The sequence below is a fragment of the Populus alba genome, chromosome 8 (genome assembly GCF_005239225.2).
Source record: "Populus alba chromosome 8, ASM523922v2, whole genome shotgun sequence".
NCBI classification, from domain to species: domain Eukaryota; kingdom Viridiplantae; phylum Streptophyta; class Magnoliopsida; order Malpighiales; family Salicaceae; genus Populus; species Populus alba.
Window position 1 is genome coordinate 11,283,243 of NC_133291.1, and position 18,006 is coordinate 11,301,248.

Below are 18,006 nucleotides of genomic sequence, written 5' to 3' on the forward strand. Positions count from 1 at the left end.
TTTATAGTATTTTCATGCTAGTAAAAACCTAATTCGGGATCGATTCAACTTGGAACTTGAGTCGTTGATCAGGTAGCAACTTCGCTTGATGTTGTGCTGTGTTTGCGCAACAAAGTGCAGAGGGTCTTTTTACTCTTCTTTCTAGTTTCATAATTAATTGGACTGAATTAATGGGGTAAAAATTGAACTGAAAATTATTGAATTTGACTGAATTTAATGTTATTTCAGTATTGTAGGACTGAATTAATTGGACGAATTGTTATGTATGAATTTTTATTTAAAACATGAATTTTTTTATGTATTTTAAAATTTCTTAAAATTTTATGATTTTATGATCCGAGTTTGTGAATGACTTTTCATGTCATGTTAAAATTATGATTTAAAAAATCTTGATCCCAAGCATTAATCCTCGTATATACACACGTGGATTTCCTATTAAAATTTGCCTAGAAACATCTCATTTTTAAGAATTGAACGAAGCGGGCCAATGGCGATGACAAGATCCAAAAGTCCCGAACGAGGATAAAAAACAGATGGCCACTGGGAACAAGTGGTCCAGACTCCAGAAGATACCTTTGTCCTCATGCAAGTCAGCAACACTGGCACTCCTACACTGGAAAGGGTACTTTTAGATTTTCAAAAGTTTTTATTTATTTTTTTTGTTAAAATTAAATATGATTTGTATTTTTTGATTATTTTGATATATTAATATTAAAAATAATTTTTTAAAAATAAAAAATATAAATAATATATATTTTAACACAAAAAATTATTTAAAAAACAATCGCTACAACGTAAACCTCTTTCTCCTCTTTTCTCCACTCTGACTCTCCAGTTCCCCTTCCTTTCCCCTCTCAACACAACAGAAAAACACCACACTTTCTGCTGGTACGTCACATCTCGCCGCTCTCTCCCTCTTATTTCTCTCTCGGTACTTTCTTCAAACAGTGGATATAACAATATAAAAACATCGAAAAAGAGAGATGCTTCTCAGCCATTTGCAGAGCTCCCACCCATGGATCTTACCGCCTCGAATCCCTAGACTGAATCAAACTCCTTCTTCACCTAAGAGGTCATCACTACTCCATCTTCATTATCTGTACGCGCACGTTCTTTTGAGTTGATGTATGTAGCATTTTAAACTTACTTTCTGGAGTCAAGTACAACATTGACAATAACAAGAAGTGGACTTCATTAATCGAGATAGCGAAGACAGTGTGTGAACGTTTTATGGTGAATGTTGTTCACACAGATTTTTCCAGGAAAATATGTTGAAGAAATATTTTCCTACATAGTCGAGAATTGTTCGGCTTTGTTTGATTTCTTGGATGCAAAATACTCTGTAAGATGGGAGTTTCTTCAAGAATTTTTTATAGTATCTGCCCGATAGAGGTCTTCTTTGTTCTCTGCTGCTCTTGTTAAACAAAAATTTTCCGGTCTGAGCATTTAAGATGGCTACACTCAATAATTTTTTTTTTTAACAGAAAAGATGGAAAAGTGTGCTAAATTCATGTGGTGTTGGTACTTTGGTTTATAGGATGACATCAACTACCTCACACTGACAGTGTATTTTTATAGGAAATCGTTTCCATGCCGATTTTGGTGGATAAAGTCTCCAGCTTCTGGAGCTTGTAAGTTTGAATTATGCAACACTGGAGGTGAGTTTGAAGCCGTAACCCTTTACCACTCGTTTAGTGCTCAAGTATGATACCAAGGTCAGAACTGTACCTAGATTGGGGTTCTGTCTAGTTCAATGTAGTATCAAGTTCATCTATTTGTTTTACAAGGATGTAATTTTTTACTCAGAGCCCATAACTTCTGAGGCAATAAGTTTGCAACCATTTCAGCACCTCAAATCAAAGAAAAAGCTGTATCAATCTGTTTTGACATTAATTTCTGTGTCAATTGTTAGCATAATCCTTCCTATTTTTGGTGCTTTGCTGATACTACATCATCATTTTTAAATGAACTGTGACAACATTTTTTCTTAAAAAATACATTTTTCAGGGAATTGTAAAGCCATTAATCAAAGCACATGGTATAAGTTCGATAGTGCGGTGTATACAGATATTCCAGATAATTCACATCCCAAGTTCTTGAGTTTGAAGCCAAATAGTAGCTCTGAGGTAAGCATTAAGTGAAAGAACCTGAATATGGAACAAGTTAAAGTTTGGATACACTGTAATAGAGTAATGGGATCTTCCTTTTCCATTTGTGATGTTTCCACAACGAGAAAATAAAAGAATGGTTTGGTTGCATTGATTCTTACTCTACTTCATGTGTACAATTTTACATATTTGGCTCATAGCGTTTTCTTTTGTTGTGTATCTGGTACTGAAAGAAAAGTGATCTAGATTGATATACAATATTTCTGCATATCTCGTTGTAGAAAATTTTACAAGTAAATGTGTTTGTTGTAATTTGCCATATTTACGTTGATGTGATCTACTGTATGTGCAGGATTGCCAAGCTAAACTTACAATTGGATCAATTGCAATGTGTTGCTTATTGACACACTTAAATTCTGCAAATACATTAATAAAGATTGTCAAAGACTTGCTTCCCTCCTTGGCTGGGACTCTTGGAACTACAAACTCCCCATTTGCTTGTGTATCTAATTCCTTGAACAAACCAACACCTCTGCAGTTGGATGTGTCCTTACCCTCATTTCAAGATATTAAGTGGAGCTTATCACGCCTACTTTATTTGTTCAACATGCAACTTGAAAGAAATGTTGCTACGTAAGTGAAATAATAAATATCCTTGTTCTGGTCCATGTGCCTGTTTTTTTTTTTTCCCTACCAGCTAGATCACAATAAGTTTTGTGCGTTATCCCTTATGGTTTGAGGGATTAGAAGATAAGATGTCATCAAGACATTATGATACAAAGTTGATGTAGCTGCAGTTAAGGGAAAACAAACCATGGATTTGTTCTCCTGTAAAACAAAATAAGTAGAGTTCTAATGGCATAAATCCCAAGCATGTTTGTACAATCAAATGGTCTACTGATCACCAATTATGCCAAGAAGGTTTTCTATAGTTCTATCTGTCAATTATTCACTCTTAAATCTAACTTTGTTATTCTACATTAGGAGTTTTGTGGTAAACGTGGCTGCTTGAGAAGCATTGCAATCTTTTTGAGTGTATAATGGGTTACTAGATTTCTGAGATGGATATTTAAATTAATATTTAGCAAACATTTGTAAATATGTGCACAACTTGATCTTAAGGGTTAGAATTTTGGTACCAAAGTACTTAATTGAAACCTTAACTTGAAAATTATACAGTCTGCGTATCGTTCTGGTATCTGTTAAATCTCTAAGGGTTAACATTTGGGCAACAGAGTATTTCAATGAAACCTTCACTGGAAAAGGACATGGTCTGCTTAAGGTATTTGTTAAATCTCTTCCATAGTTTAAATTCCCACAAAAAATAAGGCACCTAAAAAATTTAGCATCAGTGATTGTGTTATATTGGCAAATTATGTTTTTCAGCATGTGAAAAGTTATGAGGGCCCTATGTTTTGTTCGTTGTTTTTCAGTGATCATTTTTGTTGTAAACTTGTTGTAGGTCCTTTGTGGTGCTACTCATGGCTTGCTTCTCATTTGTTTTCATTGGAGGTTTCCTGTTTTTCAAGTTCAGGTAACCTACCAACAACTGCTCCCTTTGGAGAATATAATGACAAAGGAGGATAGTTTTGTTACTTTCTGATGGAAAATGGAACTGTTTAGCTTTATGCATGCCTGCACCATGCCTTGATATTTTTGTCTCCAATACCTCTTGGTTTGGAACTTTTGCAAGATTGCAATGCACTAATTTTGCCATAATCCTTTGGCTTATGCAGATTGGAGGGACTATGTGGAAAATTAAAATGCATTGCATGGATAAAGCTATGCCCATATTTTTATTTGAGGATCTTTGTGCATTTCATGCGTTAAGCTGTAGAGTTTAAACCAACAAACTTTTATTTTACATGTCATCTATACACCTATCTTGCAGGCTATCATTTTTGCAACAAAAGTTTCATTTTCCTCGGGCTTATTTTAGTCACAGCCATTGCCTCAACTCTTCATGTTGTCACCTTTTTTGGTGGATATGATGACGTTTTTAAACATTTGGTTGACATTGGACTTTCAGTGCCTTCTTGTTTGTTCCTTCCATGTGCTCTATTTTCAAGTTGATCAATGGAGAAAAATGTGCAAACATTGCATAAAGAAATTCCATCTATTGATGCCTCCATCCTGTATTTTGTCTCTTAACTATTTGAAACAGACATTGGAGAGGATCTCTTCAGGTTTGATCTGGTTATAGCTCATCTCCGTTAACCAGATGTAAAGTTTCCATTCTATAAGCTGAAAATCTTCTATGTGAGCTTTTTTAGTAAAATCATTTTCCATTTATCAATGCCAACCATTCCTTCTTCATCAAGGAACTCACTCTAGCTGTGATCGGTTGCTTATTTGGTTCTTCTCTTAATTAACTCTGGCTGCATCTAGTGCTCTCACTTGTTTGCTAATCTGGGCTTGTGCTATGTTTAACAATACAGGGGTAGCCAATCTCTGGAGGACTGCTTCTGGGAAGCTTGGGCATGTTTGTGTTCATCTTCTACTCATTTAAGGGTGCGTTAAAGAGGTGAATGCTTACAGGAGAGATTATTAAGGGTGTAGGGATTCAAAGCTATTTCGATGTGTTTTTTGAGGGAATGTTTAATATATAAGAAAATGCATGATTTTGTTTTGGGTGGGATTTTATTTTATTTTTGTTGGGGGGTTGTTTACCTCTTCCAAATGCCACCATACATGATTAATAGTGGCCTTTGTAATTTTGCATGGATTTACCTCCAAGTGAACTTGGCTTTTGGAATTTCTAGAGTTCATTCTTGAGAAAGATTTTCCTACATTTTCAGAATTGTTTGCTTACATTTCTCTATTCTAAAGAACTTCATTATATATGGAACTGCAGCAAAGAACACGAGTTGAACGCGTAATTGGCTTTGTTCTTGCTATATGGGGTATATTGTTCTACTCTCGGCTACTGAGCACAATGACAGAACAGTTCAGGGTAAGCTATTGGAACAGGAACTACTTACTGATGCTGAATTGTATTTAAGTTGCATTCTTAAGACTGTTACTTGGACAGCATAACATGCAAAGACTCAGGGAAGGGGCACAAATGCAAGTTCTTGAGACTGATCATATCATCATTTGCGGAGTAAACAGTCATCTTGCTTTCATACTAAAGCAGCTAAACAAGTACCATGAGTTTGCTGTCCGCTTAGGTACTGCTACAGCTAGGTAATTAATTCTCATCTGCTAGGACTGTTCTGTTGCAGTATCATGTGCTATATGCACCTTTGATTATGTTTTGTATGTCTTTACAGGAGGCAGAAAATTCTACTTATGTCTGACCTCCCAAGGAAGCAGATGGACAAGCTAGCCGACAATATCGCCAAAGATCTTAGCCACATTGATGTACTCACCAAAAGGTATGGTATAATTAAATCCTCTTTGCTAATTGCTGCAGGGCTTCTGCAAAATCCTTCAACCTTGTTCTTTTCTTTCCCTGTGGCTTTGCCAAGAGTTCCTTCTTTCGTCATCAACATCCTTTGGTTGTAACATTTGTTTATTTTGGCGATAATTTAATTTCGATGCAAATATTTCATTACGAATGAATTTCTCTCTTTTTAAGGCACACCAAGCATCTAGGACTTTTCTTTCAACAACTTTCTTCTCGTTAAAGAATTACCCATCAATAAAATTATTTTATAAATTCAAACAACCAGAACATATACATTACATTTGAATTTTGACAACCTACCTGTGAGTGTTCTGTTTTCACATGTTCAGCTTCTTATTTGTACAGTTGCAGCCTTAGCTTAACAAAATCATTTGCAAGAGCTGCAGCTGATAAGGCACGTTCCATAATTATACTGCCAACAAAAGGAGATGGGTAAGAAATTCAAAGCAACATTTGTAGGACTATCTGCTCATATTAATTGACATGTTAGCAATATGTCGCACAAAACTGCTTCCCTTTCATTTTGTGGAAATCATCTTGTAGTACACGGACAAGCACCAGAGTTGCTTTGTTAATGATAGAGATATTTTTACCATGGTAAATGTCATTTTTAAGCTTAACTGTTAACTGTAAATATTGTGGATAATATATTTGGATCGCGGTCCAAGTTGTATCGATGAGCCATGTTTCCTTGATGCTTTATCGTGATGACTGATAAGGTTTGTGCCTTAATTACATTGACAGAAGGAGTGCTGTCCTTCAGTGTCTTTTGTCCACTATGGTGGTCATTGGCCCTTACCACACGGGCAAAACTTTTCTCCACGGCATTGAATTTGTAACAAATAATGTTTACAATCAGCAGTAGATGAACTCAAGATTTGTAGGGATATATTAGACCCTTCCAAGATACTTCCCTGGATTTTGTTCAATATGCAACAACGAAACTTACAAAGAGTATGGTCATTAGCAACAAAGAAACTACAAAGATGCCACATTAAATTGACTGCATTTAATACCTTTTTGTTAATTTTTTCATCACTATTTGTACTTCTGCATGTCATTATCATTACTGTCGTAATTTAATCCATTGATCAACTCCTTCCAGATCAAGTACATACATAACTTGAAGTGTTCCCTGCTGTCTCCTTTTGTGCCTTTCGATCTCAATTTTGGCCTTTGGCAGCTTGCTAGTGATACAATGATTTTAATTTGCATGCACCTGAAATAATCAACATGATGACTTTGTTGAGGTGTTGGCCACTAGGACTTTGCTTGACCAAGAAATACTGTAGCTCTTATAGGGTTTACGGGAATATGGGGAAGGATAAAATGATGTTGGATCTAATGGCCTCTGATTTTGTTAGAATGATCGAACTGGCCGTTACAAGTCTCACTTTTTGTGCATCTGAATCTTGCTTCTTTTCTTAGTGAGCAGATCATGTTTTGGGAATGTACAGTTCTAAGAATTTGTTTGCGAGAGCAAGACTGGAAAAAAACTAGAATTATATTGATTTTTGATCTTCTATTGATTAGGTATGAAATCGATACCAATGCATTTCTATCTGTGCTGGCCCTTCAACCTATTGCAAGGATGGATTCTGTTCCCACCATTGTTGAGGTATGTTGGGTTTTTCCTGATCACTTAATAAAGTTTATTATGCAAAATTTAACTGAATATGGGGTTCATTTTGATATACAGGTTTCAAACACCAACACATGCGAGCTTCTAAAATCAATTTCAGGAGTGAAAGTGGAGCCCGTGGAAAATGTTGCATCCAAATTATTTGTTCAATGTTCTCGACAGAAGGGGCTTATAAAGATCTACAGACACTTGCTTAATTATCAAAGTACGGTGTGAATTTCCCTTACATAAATATGGCTACCAGTATTGTCTGTGAGAGAGAGACAGTTTAGGTTTCCTTTTGGGTTAATATGCTATTTCCTACTGAAAGAAAGCAGCACCACCCAAATACTACTTGAACCTTCCCAACTCTACTATCCGAAGCAAAAAAGAAAATTCCTGCCTAAACACAATTGGCTTTGGTTTAAATTAGAATGGTTCTGTGCAAGTTGGGTTAATTCTTGGGCTATTAAAACATATCCCCATACAATATCCCTATAAGTTAATCAGTTTAAATAGCAGAACTTTTTCCTTTTTCTATTGTATGAAATATCTTTTCCATTGCCCAATTTTGTATTTGTACAGAAAGCGCTAATCAGTATCATGTTTACTCGTTGCAGAAAATGTATTTAATCTTTGCAGTTTTCCTGCTCTAGCTGGAATTAAATATAGGCAACTAAGACGTCGATTTCAAGAGGTAATGTCATCCTCATGGTTTCAGCTAGAAGATAGCTGAAATGCAGTCCACTAAGTTTGATATTTTCTTCTTCAGGTAGTGGTTTGTGGTCTCTACCGGAATGGGAAAATATTCTTCCACCCAAATGATGATGAGGTTGTGCAGCAAGCTGACAAAGTATGTGGATGTTATGAATTTCTGAACTAGCGTACATGATCCTTTAGTTTGCGCATTCAGGATCCTAACCTTAAGATGCAATCCAGTGAAACTTCTAATTTCTATATGAAAGCAAAGAGTGGAACCTGAAATGCCAACCTATTTAGCCACATGAAACTGCTTTATCTTTTCATTCTGACCTTGATTAAAAAATACTGAGGTTGTACTCAGAAAACTTCAGAATGATTTTTAGATATTGTTGCAAATTGGCAATCATATATCAGCCTCATGGTTTATTAATTTCTAGGTGTGCATTGTTGTTTTTATTGTTTCACTGTCTTATCACATGCTGCCTATCGTAGCTGATTTTAATATTTTTAAATCCAGTAAATCCAATTATCTACCTGGGAAAATATAAAGATAACAGATTAGTTTCAAGTAACAACATGCTGCAGCAGTTAGTTTGCTGCCAGGATAAATCTAACGGTTCCAAATTTGACTAAGAACGGGCATGCGTATGAGCCCTTGGCCTTGCATGTCAATGAGTTGATTGATTGTTGCTGCAAAATAGTGTTGCATCTGTCTCTAATTGATGATTGCATGTTTGAGACTTGGAGTCAAATGCCTGCAGTTCACTGGATTTTACTGTATTTGGATCAGTTAATGATGGTAACTATAAACTAAATTAATATGTATCATTAAGTGGAAGTCAATGATGCTGTATAGTTCAATGGATTAGTTAAGTTACTATCTTCCCAGAAAATATATTTTGAGCTTTAGGTTCTAGAATTACTATAAATTAGAGCAATTTCCAGTGTATGAAGGGTCACTCTCTGTCATTTTCAACCATCACTGGCTGCATATAATTGTATGGTTGCCTAGTTTACCACTTTCTTCATGTTTTACTTTGTGAACATCAATGGTTTTATGTTATGCAGCATATATCCTATATGCCATGACATTGTGTTGTCTTATATTATCTCATTGTCAACTTCATTATATAAATTTTAGATGGCTACTACTTCACATGGAAAGATATGTCTGCTCACAGTATATTGTTTCAAATATGTCTGCTTCACTCATGTTACTGGGTTGATTACGGTTCCCCCTTGATCTTATTTACTTGTTCTCTAATTTGCTCGCTTTTGCTACATAGATCTTGTTCATTGGTCCAGTTCACGGTAAAAGGAGCCCACAAATTGCATATTCTAGTGTCTTCAAAGAAGGAGCTTCCTTTTTTCAAAATCTTGAAGTTCCGGAAGATAACAGTGACAATTTAAATTCTGCTATAGAATTGAGAAAAACACGGCTTGAAAATATTGTAAAACGCTCCAACAGATCAGGGTCAAAGGTATCTTCTCCTAGATATGATTGCTCAATCAATAGTTTACTTTTGGATTATATTTGTTGCTTTGCATGATTGTTTTGCTTGTCTATGTAGGCATCAGACTGGAGTCTAGGACCAAAAGAACGCATTCTTTTGCTTGGATGGCGCCCAGATGTTGTAGAAATGATAGACGAGTATGATAATTATCTTGGACCTGGGAGTGTGGTGGTATGCTGCTATATAATTTAGAGCTTTTAACTTGTTTATTTAAATTATAGCTTTTCTCAATATTTTTCTTGCAGTTCATCTTCGTACCTCTTAATTTAAATAATAATTGCTCCTCAAATTTGGTTTTGCTTACCAGAAATTTAAAATTAAATTACACACAAGCAATTATAATGAGAACATGTATGATGTAGACGTGCAACTTATCAGAAATGGTTTAGGAACAGCCTGTAAAACATTATTGCTAACCTTAAGGCAGTCAATGATCCAGGATACATATCCCATGGATTAATTGATTAGTAAATTGATACATTTATTCTGGAGAACAGAGGAATACCATGTTGAAGGTAGCATTGGAAATACACAGTAAAGATGATTTAGTCAGCTGTAGTCTGTATTGGAGAATTTAAATGTTTCAGAATTGTTGTTGGCAGAATGCTTCTTTAGAAATGTACCATTATCATATATATCCTTTGTTTAGCTTCTAACTCCATGAAAGTGTATATGGACATTTTGTTTGCGTCATTGTATCCAGATTCCCACGAAGAGGGTCTCTTTGTTGCACTTTTCCGGTTTTCAGCCCACAAAGGATTTTACCAATAGCGTTTTGTCAATTTGCATTTCTTACTGAATAAGACTGAATTGCATGTTTGTTTCCAGTCCCATCGATAACTTCTCATGTCAAAACATAACTTTCTATGCTTTGTTTCTCCTCTTCTTCATCTTCTTCTTGTCGAGTCTCCTCTCGCATTTAGTATCTGTTTAGCTATTGGACAATTTAAGTCTGGCGTCCCCCGGGATTTGACTTATAATTTTGGAACCTGATAGAACAGAACTTAATGTTTACACATGATGTGCTTTCAGCTTCCAGATCAAACGTGTTGATCTATAGTTTAGTTTCACCTCCTCTACAAATATATGCAGGAGATATTATCAGATGTGCCATTAGATGAGAGGAAGAGGACCAGCAGCGTTGCTAATCAAAGAAAACTCAAAAACATCCAGGTTTCCCACAGGGTACTGTCTAATTCATCCAAGCCAAGAACAGCCATTTTACACCATTTTCTTTATTTTGTTTTTCTTGGAAACCTTCTTTTCTTTGAGTCTAATGCTTTATGATCTTTCAAATATTGCAGATTGGAAACCCCATGAATTTTGATGCATTACAGGAAACCATATTGGATATTCAGAATTCTTTCAATAAAGAAGATATTTCCTTTTCAATCGTGGTAATATCTGATAGAGAATGGCTTCTAGGAGGTAAAAATACGTGCCTTGGAGATAACAACATGCAAAGCTTTATTGGGTTGATGTGGGGTCGCACTAATTGTTATCTGTCTTCAGATCCATCCAGGGCAGACAAGCAATCTGCTTTCTCTCTTCTTCTTGCTGAAAATATCTGCAACAAACTTGGAGTCAAGGTGAACATGGTTCCTGTTAATTTCAGTTGATCATATGGATCCATGTTTTTTATTTCTGAAGATTAGTTTTGAGAGTTTTTAATCCAAAAAAATTTAGTCATAATGAATTGATCTATCTTTTCGAGAAATGATAATCAACTCATCAATATAACAAACAACTGTTCTGCAGGTACAAAATCTAGTTGCAGAGATTGTCGACTCAAAATTAGGCAAACAAGTAACACATCCTATAACAGCCTTGTTCAGCTTTATGTCAAGAACACTGTTGTTTTGTGTGGGTATTTATTAAGCTCATGCTATCTCTTCAGATTTCAAGAATCAAGCCATCCTTGACTTATATAGCAGCAGAGGAAGTAATGAGCCTTGTGACAGCTCAAGGTCTCGAATCATTGTACTCTACTTGCTGTTACACTATTCCATTATTACCATGTTCGAGTAACTTTTTGTTTACATAACAGTTGCAGAGAACAGTGAATTGAATGAGGTGTGGAAAGACATCTTGAATGCAGAGGGTGATGAAATATATGTGAAGGTAAATTCATCTTCCTTGTATTGTATTTTGGTGTCAAGCCTCCTTAGGTGAGTTAAACATATTTCTCATCAAAGAGTGACTCGGTCGTGGAAGGAGATTCGGGGCTGCTCTTTTCCATTTCCTTGAGCGGCTGGTGATGGACTAAACATTCTACAATTAGCATGGAGTTTATTCAGTACCAACCCATTTTACACATTCTAGCTACGTTATTCTGTGCTTCTTTGGCAGGACATCTACCTCTACATGAAGGAGGGGGAGAATCCTTCATTCGAAGAGCTCTCTGAAAGGGCATATTTGCGTCGAGAGGTTGCTATAGGCTACGTGAAAGATTCTAGAAAGGTATAGACGATTAAGAAAGTATATTAGCATTTGGTTTAGGTTTTAACCATTTTGGTCTAGACATCTCATCAACCTTAATTTTGCAGGTTATCAATCCAAATGTAAAATCAGAACCCCTTTCCCTGTCTTTGACTGACGCATTAATCGTTATCTCCGAGCTTGAAGGAGAGCAGCCCATTGTTTTGAAAACGTGAACTTTCAGTCATCATCTGCCTTTGCTCCCGCTTCCTGCATTTTTTTTTTTTCCATTGTTGCAGGGCATCTCTGTTTCTGTCTTATGTGGATGCTGCCTAACAAGCAGAAACAGTGTCAAAATCATCCCAAATAAAAGAAAAATGACGAGAGAGAAGATCAATGGTAGTTTAAATAAAGGAATGGCTACCCAGGGCAGAGTCATACAGTATACAGTGTGTAAATATGCGGGAAAATCCCTTGTCCTGTATTTTTGCCCCAAGTAGGTTGGCACAGGTGATGCTGGTTGATAATTTTCATATTGGTTTGTAACCAGAATTTAGATACCACTTTTAGCTGTTCATCTGATCAGAAAACTTTTGCGAGGATGGGATTATTGTAACCATGACTTGAGAACAAAAATTGTGGCCGCATCCAATCAACCAGTAAGCTGGCAATTGATGATCCTTGAGAGCTCATAGCATGGTTATTAGAACCGGATTGGACTGGTCTGTTTAACCAGTAAATCGGACCTTGGACCGGTTTGGTTCAAGGGTTTAGTAATTGATTCGGTAAGAACTGGATTGATTTGGCCTAAACTGAATCAGTCAAGAATTGGATTCAACTGGTTTGATCCGTTTCAAAGTCAGCCCGTCACATGTCATTTGATAATAAAAAAAATAAAAAATTGAAAAAAACAGCTCTTTTTAGGGACCCCCGTATATCCAAACTCTCGTTCAGTTATGATGCTCTCTAGCTCAAAGCTTTGTTGCTTTTCCTATGTAACTTTGGATGTATAGTTCAATCTATCTTTAAATAATCGAACAAGTTTTTAATGTTTTTAATTGTTTCAATTATATATTTGAATGGTATTCAATTATTTAATATGTAATTTAATTTAGAAGAAATGTGAAATCTGCGAGTACTGAGCAGGCCAGCATTGCACTGAAATGTTTGTGAGTATGGTTAGATTGTGTTTTTTTAATTTTTTAATTTTTTTTTAAAAACTTTAAATTCATATATTTAGTTTTTTTATTATTTTAATATGTTAATATTAAAAATAAAAAATATATATATAACAAATATTTTAATATATTTTTAATACTTTAAAAATATCATCAGCCACACTCTCCAAAAAAAGTCAAGTGTATTCATTGATTTATTGAGGAAAATTAGAGCTCCTTGAACTGTATGTGGTTTTTTTTTAATTTTTAATTTTATCATTAAACTTTTATTTTGCATATTTTATCCTTTTTTTTTAACCCAAATCAATACTCAATTGAATATTTTTTTGTGAAGGGTTGAATTAAAAAAATAGATGACTAAAGTGAAAAAAAAAAATGAAACAGGTTTTGAAATTTATCTTAAAAATTTTATTTTTGTTCCTCATTTTTTTTACTCTTAGGTGATCATTTTTTTAAAAAATCTATTTTGATATTAAACTTTATTTTTCTTATTTTTCAACCACCACTTTTTTGGTGGGGGGAGAAAGAGAGACTCGTCGGTTTCGACATAGAGAGAAAAAATTATCATATTGTGAAAACAATTGATTTATTGTCAAATAATTTTATATAATAAAAAGAATTTAGAGTAAGTGTTTTTTTTTCATTGGAAGTGTCTAAAAACACAAATATGAACCCAGAAAGATTTTTTATTTTAGGTTTTTAGATGTTTTTTTTTTTGTATTTTTAAATCATAGATTGGTTTAAACAAAGTGCATGGAGTTGTTTTTGAGTATTTTGGATAAAAAATGTTGTCTAACCCATTAACTTAAAAAAGAAAACAAAAAGCCCCCGTGCGGGTCATTTTTTAATGGGCCAAGCACTTGACTTAGCTTATTAGGGTGAGCAACGCATGGCCTTATTATTATTTTTTATTTTGATTTTTTAATCAACAACTTTTTAATATATATATTTGATATAATTTTTAAGTTTATGTTTTAATTAATACTTATTTTGCGTCGTTTCTTTGGCTTATTAAACATTTTTTAAATGATGGTAATTTTTTAATTATATTGGGTGTATTTAATTTTTTTTAAGAGGCTATTATGATACATCTATAATTTTTTTATATTATAGATTAAATTTATTTTTAAAAAATTTAAAATATTTTATTTTATTCAATATTTTTTTAGTATGATTTCTATTACAAAATAATTTTAATAAAAAAATTTATTAAACACAATTAAGTAAAAAACGTGTGTTGCGATATTAAACAACTTAATCTATATTTATCTCGTGATTTTCCAGATTTATTTTTATTTATTATTAATTTTATTTTTATTAAATTATTTTGATCTTATAACTTAGGATGCCTGATAGATATGTAATCTATAAACATTTTATGTTCAGGTCACGGGTTTCACGTGTTAACCCTGCTCTGCTCGAAATATTTTTTTTTATTTGTTGTTGTTATTTTATTTTTTATTGTATTATAAAATTAATCAAAATTAAACTTGATAATCAAATTTTTTCTTATTTTTTAAAATATATATTGTTTTTTAATTTGTTTTGGTTATAATTTTTTTTTTATCTAGTCTATGGTATTGAGTGGGTATTTTTGACTATTAAGGATTTTAAAATAATATTTAAGATTATGATATTGATTATTTTTTAAAATATTTTTTATTTAAAAATATATTAAAATAATATTTTTTATGTTTTAAAATTTATTTTTATTATGAATAAACAAAAAAAAAAAAAAAAATGAAAAACACTTTTTAGAAAACAAACAAGCGAAGCAGAAGAAAAAGGTCGTATCATAGTATAGGGAAAGGATCCCAAATCTTGTCGAGCGAGTGAACGAGAATAAACAAAACAGAAGAGCGGAGGGGGGGAAGGGAGGCATATCAACTTTCGAACAGCAACATGGCCCATGGTGGCTATGGCAAACGAAGAGTGGCTGAGCGCAAACCCCCTGTAGGTCGCCGTTCCAAAGGATTAGGCGTAGACAAGAAGCCTAAACAAAAGCCCAAATCCGTCTCTATCAAGAACCAAATGCGTTCTATAGATCGCATGCTCCGCAAGGTACTACTTTCTTACTCCCTTTTTTCACTTTCAATTAGGGTTTTTTCCCCATTAATTAGTTCTCTTTTTAATACAAGGAACTTCCACCTCAAGTAAGAGAAGCTCAGGAAAAGAGGTTAGAGGAATTGAAGAATCAACAAGAAATTCATACTCGTTTGGCTCTTGAACGCAAGATTTTCTTGCGTGATCGGAAGATTAAGTTTTTTGGTAACAACTTAATGTGATATATATATATTTTTCATTATTTAGTCTCAAGCTGAATCCTCAAAGTCATGTCCTTTGTTTTGTTTAGAGAGAAGAAAGATAGAAAGAAGAATACGGCGTCTTGAGAAACTGCAGCGTTCATCTGGTCAGCTACCCCAAGATGCTGATGTTGCTGACCAGCTTTCTAAATTGAAAGAAGATCTTGAATATGTTAGGGTAAGCTGCCGCTGCTCTAAATGTTTTTTTGCAACGCTATATTTTGCCCTTTAGTTTAGTAATATTTAATGGACATTTACTGTTGTTCTGTACTAACCTGATTGAAACTAAAGATACAGTCTACCATACAGTGTGAGATGAAATGTTGATTGTATTGTATTTAGTTTGCACTTGAGTCTTCTTGGAGAAGTATTTTAAACAAATACATGAGCTCCGCTCGTCCTGCTTCTTGTTTTTTTTTTCCCCTTAAAAAAAAGAGATCTTTCTAAGCTGAAGTTTTTTTTTTTTTTTTTTTCCTATTTTACATTACTATTTTCTCCTGGAATTGCAGTTTTTTCCCAAGACCGAGAAATATGTATCTTTATTTACTGGAGGTGATGATTCAGACATAGTTGATAGGAGAAATAGATTGCGCAAGCAGATTAAAGCCAACTTAGTTGCTGCTGCAGCCAGTGGCAAGGATTTGGAAGGTATCTTCTTTCTTTTGCTTACCTCTGCAACTTTCTAAATAAAATGATATGAACTTTCTTGCTTGGCTACTGGACCCAAAGAATGACCCTTGTATAGGATATAGCGGTGAGTGGTGGATATGGTTTGTTCTCGAAATCTTGATGTAGAAAAATCAACGTTTCATGCTTGTGGATCTGCTCCATGGATTAAGTGTTTTTGCAGGCATTTGTGTTTAGACAAATCATTGTCCTCAAGAAATGAAACTAAAATATACAATTATGTGTATCTGTATTAATAAAGAATACACTGTCGGTTGTCATAGGAAGAATGTTTTTCCCTATCTTACCATTCTGTGCACCACAATACTTTGCGAATTTGTACATAGCCAGAATGAAGAAATGAGGTTTTTTTTTGTGCCCTTGCCAATGGTGGGAACCCAGCCTCTATGCCTGGTAGATATTACTTAGCTTTAAATGTTTTCACATTTATTGGGTTGTGGGCAGATCACTAAAGTGACAACTTTGATTTAAGATAAATGATACAGGTCTTAAGCTGAACAAGCAAGCACCCACCAATAATGCTTTCCACATTACAAAAGGCTTTGTGGATTATACACCTGTTCATGCTGTTTACCTGCTAATACATTCTCATTATAGTGGTTTTCTTGTGATATCTTCTTATTATTGTGATGAATGCTTTTTTTTTTTTTTTACTTACCTTAACAGAGACAGGGAGTGAAGATGATGGTCTTTTGGATCTGAGTGAAGACGATTTCTTTTTAGCTGGAACCTCGAGTGATGAAGCTGATGCAGATGATGAATGGACAGATAAAAGTACAAGGTATATACCATAACTGTGAGGGAAGATTCTAGTTTCAAGATCTACATTTGCAGTTGGGCTAGTTATTTTATCTTATCAGCTGCTTGATTTATATTTCCTTCATGTTTTTATCAGTCACATTTACTACTGAATCAAGATAGCAATGAAAAAATAAATATGCATGTACAATGGTTTATTCTGCAAGCTTTATGCTGTCACATTAGACTGGAAGCTCTGCGCACCCATTTGGTCCTATATTTAGATTGTCATAATATAGTTTTGCATATGGTGTAAACTGGTTTATACCTTAAAAGGTGCATATTATAATTTGTTTTCAGGGAACCAGCTTCTAGTGCTTCTGGCAAAGCAGCATCTGGAATGTCAAGCGATGAAAGGAATCAGGTCACTTTTTAAACCTGAATATTGTACTGTTTTAATGAAATTATATATCAGCTATTTTTTATTTTTATTTTTCTGTTATTTAAAAAAAAATGAACATTTTTTCTGACATCAATTTTTTCCATGGAGACAGACAGCTGCCAGAGCTCTAATGCCTCCTCCTCGGCCTTCAAATAATTTGCATGCAAATCCAGTGCATACTCAATCAAGGTTTGGAGCTTCATCAAGCAAAAATTCATGGAAACAGAGGGCTGGAATTTCTACATCTAGTAATACATCAAGTAGCATAAGTGGATCTTCCTTTAGGGCAGGGGGTTCTTCAAGTACAAGGACAGGCCACAGCAGTATTCTAAGTTCAAATTCCGATGCTCATAAACCCCGAAGGAAGAGGAGGCCAAAGAAGAAAAAGCAACAGGTATGTTACTCTTGGCTGTTACTATGTCCATCTTGCATTCTATCTCGTTATTTCTTTCAACCATCCTAGACTGCTGTATTCATTATCTTCAAAATAATTTCATGAGTTGGAGTTTGTTAGGTGTGCAAGTCAATTTGCTGTTATATTTATTAATTATCAACCTTCTGCTGTGCATGATTTGTTTCTTCCTCCATTTGCAGGCCTGAAGTGGATGAAATCAGCACGCATGTAACTTCACTATAATCAATTTAATTAGCTTGTCATCATTTATCTATGAAATTCTTTTGCAGATCTGTTATAACCCCGCCAAATATTTTTCATATCAACAAACAGTTGGGAATCTGTTGTTTTTTCTTTTTGAATGTTAACTTGGTCCAATGTCTCTGGAATGATAGCGTTATTTGAGAATTCTTTCCGACAGAAACACACTTTCTGATCTATATGTATCCCCAGACCCATTCTCCCGGTGTTGTTGTGGTAGAGGCAGTTGGA

General features: G+C 34.4%; 2 protein-coding genes across 4 annotated transcripts; both read left to right on the forward strand.

The window, feature by feature from the left end:
- The first annotated feature begins 798 nt into the window (after positions 1-798).
- LOC118056733 (putative ion channel POLLUX-like 2) lies at positions 799-12,454 on the forward strand. Of its 3 annotated transcripts, XM_035069056.2 has the most exons (24): positions 799-1,072; positions 1,579-1,658; positions 2,008-2,126; positions 2,461-2,741; positions 3,571-3,642; positions 4,547-4,619; positions 4,963-5,061; positions 5,140-5,294; positions 5,381-5,485; positions 5,863-5,949; positions 7,051-7,135; positions 7,217-7,364; positions 7,759-7,835; positions 7,911-7,991; positions 9,127-9,321; positions 9,412-9,525; positions 10,447-10,539; positions 10,659-10,782; positions 10,867-10,943; positions 11,113-11,160; positions 11,252-11,321; positions 11,402-11,475; positions 11,704-11,814; positions 11,901-12,454. In XM_035069056.2, exons 1-24 carry the CDS (start codon positions 984-986, stop codon positions 12,006-12,008), a joined length of 2,565 nt encoding a protein of 854 aa, XP_034924947.1. In that variant the 5' UTR covers positions 799-983; the 3' UTR covers positions 12,009-12,454. The 3 variants fall into 3 exon arrangements, with proteins under 3 accessions (XP_034924947.1, XP_034924965.1, XP_034924973.1); XM_035069074.2 differs by lacking the exon at positions 5,863-5,949; XM_035069082.2 differs by lacking the exons at positions 799-1,072; positions 1,579-1,658; positions 2,008-2,126; positions 2,461-2,741; positions 3,571-3,642 and adding an exon at positions 3,845-4,331.
- A 2,287-nt stretch (positions 12,455-14,741) lies between these two features.
- On the forward strand, positions 14,742-17,922 carry LOC118056752 (uncharacterized). The gene is made up of 8 exons (XM_035069093.2): positions 14,742-15,011; positions 15,089-15,218; positions 15,304-15,431; positions 15,763-15,901; positions 16,607-16,721; positions 17,039-17,102; positions 17,233-17,514; positions 17,715-17,922. The coding sequence occupies exons 1-8, from the start codon at positions 14,853-14,855 to the stop codon at positions 17,718-17,720; spliced, it is 1,023 nt and encodes a 340-aa protein (XP_034924984.1). The 5' UTR covers positions 14,742-14,852; the 3' UTR covers positions 17,721-17,922.
- The last annotated feature ends 84 nt before the right edge of the window (positions 17,923-18,006 follow it).

What these genes read in the sequence shown, in the direction of transcription:
- LOC118056733 (XM_035069056.2), top strand. Translation starts at nt 984, where the DNA reads ATGCTTCTCAGCCATTTGCAGAGCTCCCACCCATGGATCTTACCGCCT. An exon ending in ATTGATGTACTCACCAAAAG is followed by an intron (nt 5,486 to 5,862) that starts GTATGGTATAAT and finishes TTATTTGTACAG; the next exon opens with TTGCAGCCTTAGCTTAACAA. An exon ending in TAAGACGTCGATTTCAAGAG is followed by an intron (nt 7,836 to 7,910) that starts GTAATGTCATCC and finishes TTTCTTCTTCAG; the next exon opens with GTAGTGGTTTGTGGTCTCTA.
- LOC118056752 (XM_035069093.2), top strand. Translation starts at nt 14,853, where the DNA reads ATGGCCCATGGTGGCTATGGCAAACGAAGAGTGGCTGAGCGCAAACCC. An exon ending in TAGATCGCATGCTCCGCAAG is followed by an intron (nt 15,012 to 15,088) that starts GTACTACTTTCT and finishes TTTTAATACAAG; the next exon opens with GAACTTCCACCTCAAGTAAG. An exon ending in CAAGCGATGAAAGGAATCAG is followed by an intron (nt 17,103 to 17,232) that starts GTCACTTTTTAA and finishes CCATGGAGACAG; the next exon opens with ACAGCTGCCAGAGCTCTAAT.